A 15417-nucleotide genomic window follows, 5' to 3' on the forward strand; every position below is an offset into this window, starting at 1 on the left:
GTGTTTTATAGTATTCAGAGTACCAGTCTCTCACCTCCTTAGTTTTTTCCTATGTATTTCATTTTCAGTGCAATTGTAAGTGGAATTGTTTTCTTAATTTCTTTTTCTGCTACTCTATTATTAATGTATACAAACAACAGATTTCTGTATATTAAGTTTTCTGCAACTTTACTGGGTTTATTCTAATAGTTTTTGGTTGGAGTCTTTAGAGTTTTTTATGTATAGTACCATGTCACCTACAAATAGTAACAATTTTACTTTTTCCTTATGAATTTGGATCATTTTATTTCTTTTTCTTGTCTGATTGTTGTGGCTAGAACTTTTATTTCCACCAATAAAAATAGTGAGAGTGGACATTCTGTCTCATTCCTGATCTTAGAGGAAAAGCCCTCAGTTTCTCACCATTAAGTATGATATTAGCTGTGTGTTTGTCATATATGGTCTTTATTATGTTAAGGTATGTTCACCCTAAGCCCACCTTGTTGAAAGTTTTTTATCATAAACAGATACTGAATGTTGTTAAATGCTTCTTCTGCATTGTTTATTCTTTTTCTAGTTCCTTTAGGTGCAAAGTTAGATTGTTTATTTGAGCTTTTTCTTGTTTTTTTTTGAGGTAGGTCTGTTTATATTTCCCTCCTAGAACTGTTCCTGCTGTGTCTTAAAGATTTTAAAGCATTGTGTTTTCATTTTTATTGGCCTCTATTATTTTTATTTCCTTTATGCTTTTTTTCATTGACTCTTAGGTTATTTATTAGCATACTGTTTAGCCTGCCATGTTTTTCCCAGTTGTGTTTTTGTTTTTTGTTTTTTGTTTTTTTTCTTCTAATTGATTACTGGTTTCCTACCATTGTGGTTAGAAAAGACTTACTTTGGGTTTCAATCTTCTTGAATTATATTGAGTCTTGTTTTGTGGCCTAACATGTGATCTATCCTGGAGAATGTTCCATGTGCCTTGATCTTTCTGCCTGGATGATTTCTCCATTCATATAAGTGGGGTGTTAAAGGCCCCTAGTATTATTGTACTGTCAATTTCTCCCTTTATTTCTGTTAATATTTGCTTTATGTATTTAGATTCTCCAATGTTGGACGCATAGATAGTTAAGCAATTGTTATATCTTCTTGTTAGATGGATATCTTTATCATTGTACAATGCCCCTTTTTTTTTGTCTCTTATTGTAGTCTTTGTTTTATTAAAGTCCATTTTTTTCTAAGTATTACTACCTTTTTTTTCCCCCTGAGTCCATCTGCATGAAATGTATTTTTCCATCCCTTTGATATGGGAGAGCTTGGTTCTTGACTCACAGAGTCGAAGAATGAATCTCACAGACACAGGAAAGTGAGTAAAGAGATAGAAATTTATTAGGTAAAGATACAGAGAAAGCTCTCAGGAATGAGAGGGGTCCTGACAGGGTTGCCACTGAGGGCTTGTAGGGTTGGTCTTTTATTGAGAGCCTAATCAGAGAACTTAAATCCTTTTTTTTTTTAAGATTTTATTTTTTTATTCATGAGAGACACACAGAGAGAGAGGCAGAGACATAGATAGAGGGAGAAGCAGGCTCCATGCAGAGAGCCCGATATGAGACTCCATCCTAGGACTCTGGGATCATGCCCTGAGCCAAAGGCAGATGCTCAACCTCTGAGCCACCCAGGCTTCCCAAACCTAAATCCTTTTAACATATCCACCATGGTGGATGATATCACCATCAAGTAAGGACTAGTGATAACATCTGTAATGGCTTACTTCTTTTTTAGAGACTGATGACTTTTTGTTGGTTACAAGTAGCTGTTATAACAAGACACCCTCCCAGCCTATACTTAGGGCAGGGTGGTCTGGCTTGTTCCCTTATCTCTGGTTTCTTCCACCTCAGTATTTTTGGGATTTTTGTGAACCTGCTTCCATGGCCCCCTATCTAGCCCTGCCTTGCCCCATTTGTCCCTAACTCACCTTCACTTTGTCTATATGTGTCTTCAGGCCTGAAGTGAACCTTTTGTAGACAGTACATAAATGAGTCTTGGTGTTTTCCATTCCACCATGCTATGTATTTTTATTGGAACATTTAGACCATTTATAAGTAATTCGGCAGGTATATATTTATTGCCATTTTGTTAGTTATTTTCTGGTTGTTTTTGTACTTCTGTTTTTTCTTACTCTCTTTCCTTGTGATTGATGACTCTGTAATGTAATGCTTGGATTCCTTTTTATTTTGTGTATATCTATTACAGGTTTTTGGTTTGTGGTTATCATAAGGTTTATGTATAACATCCTAAGTGTATAGCAGTCTACATTTAGTTGATGGCTATTTAAGTTTGGACACATTCTAAAAGAACTTCATTTTTACTCCCTGCTTCCATGTTTTACGTATATGTTGTCATGTTTTACATATTTTTATTCTGCAAGTTCCTTTTACCAGTTGTTTACATATAATTAGTATTATTGCCTTTGTCTTTGAATATTTATGCTAGTTTTATAAGTGACTGCTGTACTATTTCTTCTGTATATTTACTTTTACTCACGAAATTTTTTTCCTCTCATAATTTTCTTCTAGTTATGACCTTTTGTTTTACATTTAAAGAAGCCCTTTTAATATTTCTTGTAAGGCTGCTTTTGTGTTGATGGCCTCCTTTAACATTTGTCTGGGAAACTGTTTATCTCTCCTTTAATTCTGAATTAATTAATTCTGAACCTTGCCATACAGATATTCTTGGATATAGGTTTTTTTGTTGTTGTTGTTTTTCCCCCTTTCAACACTTGGAATATATTATGCCACTCTCTTCTGGCCTACAAAATTTCTGCTGAAAAATCAGCTGATAGTTTTATTGGGTTTCCCTTGTACATAACTAGTTGCTTCTCTCTTGCTGCTTTTAAAACTCTGTACGTTTAAGCTTTAACATATTAATTATGTGTTGTAGTATGGACCTCCTTGGGTTCACCTTGTTTGGAATTCTGATTCCTGAACATGGGTATCTGTTTCCTTCCCTATGCTACAGAAGTTCTCAGCAATTATTTCTTCAAAAAAGTTTTCTACCCCTCTTACTCTTCACCTCTTGGGACCCCTCTAATGTATTTGTTCACTTGATCTAGATCCTTTAACCTATCCTCATTTTTTTTTTAATCCTCATTTTTAAAAATTTTTTTGTTTTATTTTGCTATTCAGCTTGGGTGCTTTCCATTACCGTCTTAAGCCTTGCTGATCATTCTTCCACATCCTCCAATCCACTGTTGATTCCTTCATCTGTATTTTTTATTTTATTCATTATATGTTCTGTCTCTGATTGGCTCTTTTTTTATGAATCCCACCACTTTGAAGTTTTCTCTGAATTCATTCCTCTTTTCTCAAGTCTGGTGACCATCTTTATGATCATTCTTTTTTTATGATTTTATTTATTTATTCATGAGAGACAGAGAGAGAGAGACTGGCAGAGAAAGGCAGAGGGAGAAATAGGCTCCATGCAGGGAACCCGACATGGGACTTGATCCTGGGTCTCCAGGATCAGGCCCTGGGCTGAAGGCAGTGCTAAACCACTGAGCCACCTGGGCTGCCCCTTTTCTTTTCTTTTCTTTTCTTTTCTTTTCTTTTCTTTTCTTTTCTTTTCTTTTCTTCTTTTCCTTTCTTTTCTTTTCTTTTTAAGATTTTATTTTATTTATTCATGAAAGACACAGAAAGAGAGGCAGAGGGAGAAGCAGGCTCCATACAGGGAGCCTGATGTGGGACTCGATCCCAGGACCCCAGGTTCACTCCCTGAGCCGAAGGCAGATGCTCAACCATTGAGCCACTCAGGCGTTCCTATGATCATTCTTTATGTTGAACTCTTTACCAGATAGATTGCTTATTTCCATGTTGTTTATTTTGTCTTCTGTTTTGTCGTGGTTTTTTTGTTTGGACATATTCCTCTGTCTACTCATTTTGCATGACTTTCTGTGTTTATTTTTATGAATTAGGCAGACAGTTACTTCTAAACTTGAAGAAATGATCTTGTGTGCAGTCATCCCCTGTGTAGACTATGTTTATCTGCTGACTTTGGCTGACTGGAGCTTGGGCTGCCGTGGGCTGGGGGTCCTGGGGCACTCTGCTGAGGCTGCCCTAGTAGGATGACCATAACTGAAGTGAGCATGCCAGTGCAATCTCAGGGCTCTCTCCACAGAGGGTACCCTGGCAAGACAGCTGAAGTTGAAGGGGTGCAAGCCACAATGTCCCAGAGCCCAGGAGTGCACAAGCCATGACATCCCACGGTGCTCTGTACTGAGGGTGCCAAGGCACATTATCTGGAACTAGAGTATGGGCCTGGAATGTTTCAGGGTATTTTTTACCTGTGTCACCTTGGTGAGAGGGCTAAAGCTATAGCAAGTGCTGAGCAGGGGTTTCCTAGTGTGTGCCTTGGTGGGATGGCTGGGGCTAGTGTGGACCATGGGACCCAGGGTTCACTGAGGTGGTAGGCCAGCTAGTGTGCCTGAACTCTGCTTCTGTCCACACTGTCAAAGTGGAGGAGAAATGAAAACCAAACCACTTCACAGCCCTTTTGACCTAGAGAGCTCTCCTGCTGTTTGGCCAAGTTCTAGGGCTAGATCCTTTATATTCTAGTGGCTTTTTAAGCCATGCCATTTGGGGTTGATATGGCCAGGGTACCCAGGGCTCCCTAAGATGGCAGTATGGTTACTGAGCCTGGACCCCGCTCCTATCTGCACTATCAAGGAGAAGGAAGAAGATAAACAGTGGCACTTGACAGCTTCTCCGACCTGAGAGAGTTCCAGCAGCTCTGCTACCATTTGGCAGTTCTCTAGGGCTGATTCCATTATATTCTAGTTACCTTTTTAAACTGCAGCTTCTTTTCTTTTCTTCTTTTCTTTTCTTTTCTATTCTTTTCTTTTCTTTTCTCTTTTCTTTTCTTTTCTTTTCTTTTCTTTTCTCTTTTCTTTTCTTTTCTTTTCTTTTCTTTTCTTTTCTTTTCTTCTTTTTTCCCCAGAGCAGATGAATCTGCACAGGTCCCTTTGTCTCCATCTCTTTCATTCTCTATCTGGTCTCTTATGTTGTGCAGAAGCTGTCAGCCCTCAGTTCTTCAGGTGGAATTGTTCTATAAAGAGGTGTAGATTTGGTGTGTTTCTGGAGGAGGTGTGTTCGGTCTTCCTACCTCCACCATCTGTAGCCATTCTTATTCCTAAAGTTAGTATTTTAAAGAGATGACCTAGTTAAGAATTCCTGGAGGAATCAAGTAGAACATTTACATTTCAAAGGCACAGGAAAAGAATGCAAGTCCCTTCCCCTGTGCCTGACTTTTGTTTCCTAGGACTAAAATTTTTATAAGATTTACAAGCCTTTCAAGATAAATAGAGGAGGTCTATTTATTGAAGGAGTGGGTGGGCTTAAAATTTTTTTCTGGAGCTACTTTTCTGGTTTTATAAAGATTTATAAGTTAGGGACAGTTGTTTTTAATTCCTCAAGGAATTGGGTTGCTACTTAAATGACATTGTAGACTGATCCACCCACAAATCCTTTTATGAAGTGGATCTGCTAGAAAGTTTTTCTTGCCTTCTGGGTACATTTTAATTTTAGCTAAGGAGAAAAAGCCTCAAAAGTGTTCCCATCAGACTCCAATTATCAGCTTCCAACCAAAAAGCTACTTCTTTTGAGTTGATGTTAAGAATTTGCATAGGACCTTTAAAAGTACACTTCTTTTTCCAGAGTCCCAGGTGATTACCAATGAAACATCAACCTTTGAGCTATCATTCTAATGGTGGGTACGTTAGAGGGTGTGATGTGGACAGCCAGGGGTTATCTCAAGTGCACGTTCTTGGATCTGTTGTACAGATCCCCTCACTGGGCAGACTTTTGTTTGCATTTGTGTTCCTAAGACCTCACACAGTTTTAAGCTGTGTTGGTTCCAAGTTCAGACACTGGTGATCTCCCAGTCTATGTTCCACCTTTTTACCAATCCATTCAGGAGATAATGCATTTACTACTAGGGCAGCAAGAGCAGGTTGGATGATGTTTATTGTGTGGAACTTGGAATGCTGTAAGAAGACAGCTTCCAGATAAGCTTTAAAGTTGGCCACAGATTTATCTTTTGTTTGTGTGTTTGAATAACAGACCAGTTCTATAAATGGTTTGTAAAAAATGAGTTATTTTGTGTGCTTTTACTGGTCCATGAGGGGGCCACACTGGAAATCAGGCATCTCAAAAATCATCCTCCGTGTTTTGCCATTTTGCCTCCACATATTTTCTTGGGCTTCACCAGGTCCCAGCATCATTTGTACAAGCTGATAAGGATCTGACAAATTAGGGTCATAGGCCTCAATAATGACTAAACTCTTCAGAATAATTTTGGGGATCCTCCCTTTAGGAAAATTCTCTAATTTCAAACCTATTTTAATTTTTTACCAAGGAGGAGAGATACCTGAGAAGGATCACTCATAACTTTGGGTGGTTTTCTTGTAAAGGTAACTGTCTAATAGTCCCTGCAGAGTGGAAGGGCGGTTCAGACAGAGTTAGAATGTGAGTACTCAGGTAATGGAAGGTAGAGAACAGTAGGAGTCCTGTCAGTTTTATCGTCCTTTGTTTTGGGTACCTCTTATGTCTTTTTTTTTTTTTTTTTTTAAGATTCATTTATTCATGAGAGACACAGAGAGAGAGAGAGAAAGAGGCAGAGACACAGGCAGAGGGAGAAGCAGGCTCCATGCAGGGAGCCCGATGTGGGACTTGATCCCCGGACCCAGGATCACACCCTGAGCTGAAGGCAGACACTCAACCACTAAGCCACCCAGGTGTCCCTTGTGTCTAAATTTTCATGAGCTTTTTGCTACAGAATTTTTAATGAAACAATTTGGAATATTGAAGCCTTTTAGAAAGTACTCTGTTCTATTTAATTCAGGAACTTTTGCTTTTGAGTGCACTTTTTGAATGAACTATCTTGGTTGCCTTTAGTAAGATTTTGCCATTTTTATAGATATTTATATGTTCTGTAACCATAGTTCTTAGACATGAAATAAGCAAGTGTGCTGGAAGGTGGTACACCAACTTTTTAAGGATCTCATTTTTTTAAAAAAAAATTTTTAAGCTAAAACTTTAGTTCTCTTGGAGCCAAACTGATACTCAATTAGCAAACTAATACTTGGAGCCAAACTTGACTTGGAGTCAAACTAATATTTAATATACCTCTGGTTTAGGGGTTGTGTGGGGTGTGCCATATACCTCACTGCCCAGAAATTGAGGTTGGCCAGTGACCTAGGGTCAATCTGACCTGCCCCCATGACCAGTTTATCCTAACATGAGAGTCTTTGGATTAGGTGGCAAAAACTGGTAACAGCTTTTAAATGCTAGACTTTTCCCTGCCAATTTTGTGACTGCTTCACAGATTCCTTTAGCAATAACCTTTATCTACATACAAGACAGACAAACCTGTGCACCTTAACACACCAGCAGTAACCAAAAGATGTTGCTGTAGCCTGGACAAGAAAAGGCCCTGTGTGGCCCGTACCACTTCCCACCATGGAACGTTGGACCAGGGATAGTACTAAAGCAGCAGACTTCAATGAATGCAGCTTGGGGGCTCCACGTAATCGGGAAAGTGCAAACTCCCACTGACAGTTCCTATGTGGATTTTAAGACAGAATCAAGGGGAGAGGGAGTTTCTACCAATTAAGTAAGAAGTGTGGCCTGAACTACCAGCTGCTCTCAATGTCGGATGACTGGAAAGCCAGTTAGATCAGAAGCTCAACGCAAGAGCTAAAGTCAGAACCAAGAGGAACTCACAGCCCTCAGTAGTGGCAAGGAAAAAACTCAGAAACGTTCATGAGTACCACTCCTGTATTTCTGGTTGTTTCCAAAGCCCCAAAAAGTCTACTTCAGGTCTTTTTTTTTGCCACCAATTCTGTTAGAAAACAAAATTCAACTGAGTGAATTTTAAGATCAAGCTGGCTTTACTCAGAAATTTACTAAATGGGCAGCATCCCATCTAGCACATAGTAAGGAGCTTTAAGGAGCTGTAGGAGATGGAAGACTTTTATAGGCTGAAAGGGGGTGAGATGAGGAAAGGCTTTATTATTTCTGGCAAGGTCACCTTCCTTTGAAAGAGGACAGAAAGAGTCTATTGGACAGATTACCTCACTAGTCCTGGCCAAGTAATTCCAGATTGCTTGGTAACCTTTAGTTACATTCCCGGGTGAGGCTGAAACTGCATTTAGGTTGTTATGTCTCGGCCCAAGTCATGGGGCTTAGCACAAGTGACTCCATTTTGTACATATTTCTTTAACATGTGTCAATTATCTCCTCTATTCAGAACTCTCCTTTATCATTCTCTTTGTTTTGTTTTTTAAAATGAGGGAGTAATTGTTTTGTTTTTATTTTTATGTAATGGGTTTCAATAAGAGTCTCTTGGCACTCCCAAAAGATTTTGACTATACAAAACGCCCTTTTGCTCTTTTTGTCATTTTTACACATTTTCAATACAAAAGGTAAAATAACAGCAAAATGAAACTGAGGGAAGACAATTATTTATAGCATCAGTAAATCAACAGTAAGGAAAACCACTGGGATATGGGCTGCTGGCGGCCAGCACTAACTTCAGTTATTGCATAGATTAAAAACATATATTTGCCACACACTTTACTACCATGTGCACCCAGTAGTGCTTTAAAAATTATATTTATGGGTTATTTTTTTTTCTCTCACCAAAGTAAAGGCATTTTTGGGGTGAAACAAACAGCTACTTAGTAGGTCAAAGTAATAGTTAAGAGCAAAAGGTAAAGAACTGGGAAGAGAGACCAAACTTCAGGAAAACAGAACAGAGGCAGTCAATTTAGGACATCAGAGTTTTGTGTTCTTCTTCCTGTCAAAGCTGCCACAGGCTCACCAGTGACCACAAAAGGCAGGAGCTCAATTTTATATTTCATCTGAGAGTTGGCACTTCTAAGAAGCCAGTGCCCATTAGAACCACAATGTGATGGGGGATCAATACTGACTTAAAGGGAATAATACCTCTTTCTAAACCATAACTGATATTTCCTGCAGCTGAGAGGGTTTTCCCCCAAGGGCCATCAGCCTCACCTCAGCATAGCAGCATAACAACTGTTGGCTGAAAGATATCCTCATTTGGAGGCCCAGTTGCATATATTTATGTTTATTTTCTTGTCAGCAACTTTCCTAGTTTCCCTGTCTTTTGTGTTACTCCGAAAACAATGAAAAAATGAGCTCAGGATAGTGGGTGTTTTTTGTTTGGGGTTTGTTTTGTTTGTTTAGCTTTGTCATCCAAATCTATAGTCTGCCAAAGGTCCTGTGGGATCCAGCCCTAAATCTAGTTCAAGGCTTTTGTTCTCATGTGTAAGTCCAGGGGGTTCTCTGTATTTAAGAGCCATTCAACTTTCCAACAGTTTTCAACTTTTTATTCAGTTTTAGGAAAAAAAGCTGTGGTGGGACTCCAGAATCAATTATTAGAGTGAGAATCATAGGAGGAATTAAATTGAAATAAGTGAGGTGGGTTTTTGTTTTTTGTTTTTTTTTTTTTGTCTTAAAGGAAAAACAGCATGTATTCTCAGTTTATTTCCACATAGAAACAAGATATGGGGATTAGATTCCCTTACTGACCTACTACTAAGAATAGCAGCTGGTCCTTGCCATCTGTACCATAATCACCAATGGCCCTGGGTATTGGCTGTAGTCCTAGATATATCATACTTCCCTTCGCAGACATCAACTGTAACATCTTATAAAGCCCTGGATTTGATTCATAAAATAATAGCACAGGCCTTCTCTCTTTGGAGAGTTAAGCAATGATTCCACTTTGCCTTAATAATTTTAGTTCCATTTAAAAATGTGTACTGGTAAGGATTTGAGTCGACAGGTACAGAAAATGCTTTTCTTTTTTTTTTTTTTTTTTTTAATACCCCAGCCTTATCTTTCATTTGAAGAGTCCAAGCATGTCACCTTGTATTTGGAATGGTCTAATTTCATAGGAAAAGGCTATGAGTCCATTGGCTTCAAATTATAATTTATTTTATGATTCTGAGCACACACCTACAGAGAGTTCTCTCCAACTTAAAACCATCCCCCAATGTTTGAAGTGAACCATTTAGAAACCAAGTGTCTGTTTTTGTGTGGAATTTGTATCTACAGTTCAGCCCACATGAAGCCACCAATAGCCAACTTTTAAGATAATAGTAATGGCAAAAGACACCTGGCTTTGAACCCAACATTATAATAAACATGTCCAACTTGGGAGCTTCCTCCACCTGTAAACATTGTCACTAGTTGCAGTGGGATGGGAGACTCCTCCCTCTCGACTTCCTCAGCTTTGCAGTTTCAGTTGAGACTTTCTCACAGTTCCACAGTTTGGGACTCCCATGACTGGGAACAAAGTAAAAAGAAAGAAACTGCAGCCCCACCTGGAGACTATTGAGGTGCTGAGAGATAAATGTGAGGGTTGGAGTGAAGAGTTGTTATCTAAGAGCTCTAAGTTCAGTCTTAAAGAAGCCCTTGTGCACTTTCTTTTTTATTTCTTTGGTGGTTTCAGGAATGGCCACTTTCCGTTTTGTGTCATCTTGTCTGTCGCTTCTCATAAAAGATTTTCCACCTGAAACCACAGAGGAGTTAAATGCCAGCTTGGTTTTTCTCTTATCTATGGGCGTGCTATAGGAACAAAATAATATTTGGAGTTCTCTGAAAAGGGTAGAAATGCTCTTGCCTGTGTTGACCCACCCAGTGTTATCCACCTAAGCCTCCAAAGAAGTTCAAAGAGCAAACAGTTAAAGAAAAGCCCAGGCTCTGCTAGGCATTTCATCCTTGAATCTGGTATAGGTTGAGTAAAGGAGGACTAAAATATCCAAGTGGATAGACAGTCCTTGCTGTTAGCAACACAGTTTATTAGTGACCTTGACAAGAGCTGTTTCAGAAGAGTAAAGGGTCAAAAGCATGATTGGAGTGGGTTCAAGAGAAAAATAGGAAGAGAAGAACTAAGATGGGAAGAATGGGCAATTCTTCTGAGATGTTTTTGCTATAAAGGCAGTCAACAATTGAGGTAGTAAATGGAGGATGTGGAGTCAAATACATATTTTTTTTTCCCTAAAGATTGTGGTTATGACAACGTACTTGTATGCTGAGGGGAATGATCACATGAGGAAGGAAACCTTTCCAATAGAGGCCACAGCTGTCAGAAGGATGTCCTTGAATAGACAAATGACAGTAGTATGTGGTGCTCACTGTGCAGGTTTGTCCTCGGGAGGTTGGGCGGAGGGGGGGGCGGGGGCACAGAATACCCTAGGGAGGTGAGGAGTATATGTGCATGCGGTGAGTAGATAGATACTGGGGGCAGGCGGAAGCTCATGGGAGTTTTCTTCCGATTGCTTCTCTGAACGAGCTAAATGACAGCAAAGGAGAATATGTTGGACATTTGATAAGAACAGAGGAGGTGTGAGATATTTGTCTAGGAGAATGGAAGAATGAACGGACAAGGGAATTGCAGTAGTATTAAGGTCATCCTTGAAATTCATTGTCATGGATTTCAGTAAGACTCAGAAAGAAATGGAGCACACGTATGACCTTGGACATACTGTACTGAGGTAGTTTACATGAGTCTACAATCTGTTTTACAACGTGATTGAGAAAATTAAATGTGACAGAAAAGCATTTTGAGGTATAAGTACAGGATATGATTATTATGAAACTTAGCTTTGAATTACTTAGCACTTTTCCTTGGCAAAAAGCTTTTCAAATTTGTTTAAGACAGCCTTAGTATCTCTAGAGACAGCATTTGGCTTCTGCCACTGATTTACTCAGTAGCTAAGTCTAAGCAAATGACTTAACCTCCTTTTGCTTTTACCTCTCAATCTATAAAATGAGGGTGGTAATGTTTAAAGTGAAAGAAATACTTTATAAATAAAGATGCCATATAAATGCAAGCTTGAGGCCTCACCCGTACAGTCACCAGAAAGTCAGAAAGGTCAGCCCTGGGTGGTAGATGCATCCCTTAAGAAGCTTTAATAGAGGGGGAAATAAATATCTTGAAGCTGGTGTCACCCACGTTATTTGCATTAATTCTCACAACTTCTCTAACGTGGATTATTAGAACCTGAGACATGAAAGGTTAACTTGTCATAACTTGTCAAAGCCAAGCAAAAATGTGGATTTCAATTCGGATTCACCTTAAAATCCCATGGTCTTTTTCATTTTGCCATATACGGAATTGGGCTTCATACATTATAGCCAGAGAAGGTATAGAATACTTACGCTGTGTTTATTTTACATCCATAGTTTACCCAATTTAATGTCATCTTTGCCATCAAAACTGGAGCTAGAGTCGCCCAGTAGCAGAATAGCAGCCACTTCATTGGTGACATCATCATGATGGAATCGTTTACAAGAAATCCAATGACAAGAAGAGATAGGAACATCTGGGGGAAAGGAACAGTAAGCTGACTAAAGACTTCCTTTTAGCTACAAATGCAGTTCTCAGACATTCTGGGGGCAGGAGGATGGATACTATGAAAAAAATAAATTTGTGTGGTCATGGGAACTACAGGGATACTATGTCCTCTGTCCTCTTTCCTGCAAACACAATATGTCCATTATAAACAGCTCTAAGAAAATCAGTACTCCGTTAGGTTTTGATTTTTGAGTAACAATTGCCCACCTGATAGAGAAGGTGATAGGAAAACTGTATTTATTTTCTTCCAACAGCTAAAAGGTGATCATACTTCTAAAATTTGTTGAGATTGTCCAAGAAAGTGTGTAAAATACTCATCCATCACTGGAAGCCCCTGGTCAGGAAATGACAGTGCAGTAAATATCTTCAGCAGCCACCTTTTAATGTACAAGCTGTTTTCGGTTGGAATTTTCAGCACTCACATAAAACACACTGTCATGAGTGACTGCTTGTGCTCCAAAGTCATTACTATTGGGATAATGGAACATCTCTCAGCGAATAACCAAAAAACTTTAAATGTCATGTCAAGTTTGTTGAAGCCATTTTCAAGCCCCGTTCAAGGTTACATGAATATTGAGGGTATCTGTTTCTTCAAAGTTTGAGGCCTATGAGAAATACCTTATAAGATCGCATGATAAGATAGACCAGTCAGTTAATTAAAAGAAAATCTAGCATTCCCTGTGAAAGTCAATCAGCCAGCGCCATAAGTCATTAGCTATTGCAACTGTCCCCCTTCCAGCCTTCCACGCCAGGCTCACTGCCAGTCACCAACAAAAGGATATATGTGTGCCTATGTATACATGTCTATGAATATATGTGTGTATATCTGACAGATTATGACATAATAATTTTGATTTGCTAGGATGTTTTAATTTGCCTACCAAATACAGTAGTTCTTTTGAAGGAAATCACTGGGTTTTTAAAGATCTATTTGAAACTTTCCTTTTTTTTTTTTTTCTTAAAAAAAAAAATATCATTATCATTCCAACAAATGCATGTCTTGGGTCCTAGAGCATGGAGATGATTTCTTTACCCAGTGCATATTGATTAAACACCACTTTGCCCCAGGGCCATTTTGAGGCACTGACATTAAAGCAGTACTTAGAACAACATCCCTGCAGTCTTGGAACTTACATTCTAGTAAAAAGACAGACAGTGGACAAGTAAACAGGTTGATGTGTCTGGTGGTTAGGAGTTCTATGAAGGAAAACGTGAGGGGTGAACGTGTGATGGAAAGGGGCGGGGCTATTTCTGCTGGATGGTCCTAGAAGTGCCTCTCTAGTTGTATAGCATTTGAGCAAAGACCAGAAGGAAATCAGCATGCGTGCTAATGAAAGGGTTGCCGAGTTATATTTTCATTTATTCTTAAACTCTTGTGTATTTATTTTCAATCTACCTTTCTCTGAATATTTTAATTTATCTAAGAGGACTTGAGCATAATTATTTTAAATTAATGTTTCATAATGTGCACAGTCCTTGCTTATCACAGTGATAAGTTTTCTGTCTCTTTCCTCCCTACTGCAGAAAATCAGAAAGTGCAGTTGACAGAAGGGTCACGTTCACACTACAATATCAATTGCAACTCAACGAGGACTCCAGTCGCCAAGGAGCTTAATTATAATCTAGACACTCATACGTCTACAGGGAGGATCAAGGCAGTTGAGAAGAAGGAAGCCTGTAATGTAGAAAGCAACAGAAAAAAGGAAATGGAACTTCTTGGCTCGGTTTCTAAAAACGAATCTGTTCCCGAAGTTGAAGCCCTGCTGGCAAGATTACGAGCTTTATAAATTAAACTGGTAAAAAATGATTAAGCCAAATATAAAGCCATGCTCTAAGCTATATCACTTGAAAAAAAATTACTTTTTATATAAGTGACTTTATATAGTTTAAATTATGATATATATTAGAAAAAATAAAGCTAAATAACATGATTGCAGTGCTTTTCCTATGTACGTGAGGTTTGGGCTTATTCAAGACTGTAATGGGTTTTAATGCTTTTCTTGTCTCCTGGTATTCATGTGTTCTATATTTGGTGGTTAAATTATACATAATGCTTTAGAAAACAGGTAGGTGGCCATGTGTTCAGCAATGTGTCCTCAAGAAAGTACCATTTTTCTAAGTCACTGTAATTTTTACCTTTCTGTTTTCAGCATTAATGAACATCAAATCATCAATGTCAACTCTTGATATATACATACATACCCCATGCATGTTGTTTATATGGGCCCACATTTCTCATGCACTGGGATCTTCATGCTATCAACATGGCATCAGAAACATAAAACTGAATAGAACAAAGCTGTGAGAAAATGAATCTAAGCTCGTTATTATCATTGTTGAATTCATGTTCATTAGATCCTGCAGGAGACTGGGAGGCCATTGAGCACATTTCCAAAAATGATGTACTAGGAATGAATGCATGCACTCTTTGTAAAACGCACATGCTTTTGCATCAAGTGGAGGTATATGGTATTACAGCGCTGCCGAAACTTAACCGAGAGAGCATTTTTCCCTTGGTGATTATGATTCTGGGATAGAACTGCCATTTTGAAACTTCCCAGGTAACAAAAAATGTTTTTTTTCTGTGAACAAACTTGAAATTGCTGTTTCTTTGATCTGACAATCAATATGTTTAACAAAGGTCTAAAGTGTGTCGAGGAAGGTTTTCCTATGCAAATGTTGCAATTTTACCTCATTTGGGGCATCAAATTAACTCTTAATTCTATATTCGAGAAAATAAACTTGCTACTTGCACTAAATGAAAAATGTTGGGGCTTTTTTTTTTGTAGTTAGCATATTCTGTGGATAAGCTGTGAATAGCCTGTGCTCCGTCTATCTTAGCATCTATTTTGCTTTATTACGTTCAGTAAGTAAATGACTGCTCTTTTACCTTCAGTTAAAAGGCAGTTATGTGGAACCAGTCTGGCGAGGTCCGCTGCTTTTTATTTCCTTAAGTTGCCACCTCCTTTCAGCTCCAAGTTAATAAAGTTAATTAATTAGAACTATGAG

At 38.6% G+C, this 15417-nt stretch overlaps 1 protein-coding gene across 11 annotated transcripts in view; it reads left to right on the forward strand.

Moving 5' to 3' along the window:
- Positions 1-15174, forward strand: part of DIAPH3 (diaphanous related formin 3) — a 508438-nt gene extending 493264 nt beyond the window's left edge. For 9 of the 11 annotated variants that reach the window (XM_072782860.1, XM_072782857.1, XM_072782858.1 and 6 more), the window contains one exon: positions 13933-15174. In XM_072782860.1, coding sequence (XP_072638961.1) covers positions 13933-14195 — 263 coding nt within the window. In that variant the 3' untranslated portion in view covers positions 14196-15174. Of the gene's footprint in view, positions 1-11054; positions 11194-12236; positions 12393-13932 lie in introns of all 11 variants that reach the window. The other 2 variants (XR_012010015.1, XR_012010016.1) reach the window with 2 other exon arrangements.
- Positions 15175-15417: the final 243 nt, after the last annotated feature.

This window comes from Canis lupus, chromosome 17 (assembly GCF_048164855.1).
Source record: "Canis lupus baileyi chromosome 17, mCanLup2.hap1, whole genome shotgun sequence".
Lineage (NCBI taxonomy): Eukaryota > Metazoa > Chordata > Mammalia > Carnivora > Canidae > Canis > Canis lupus.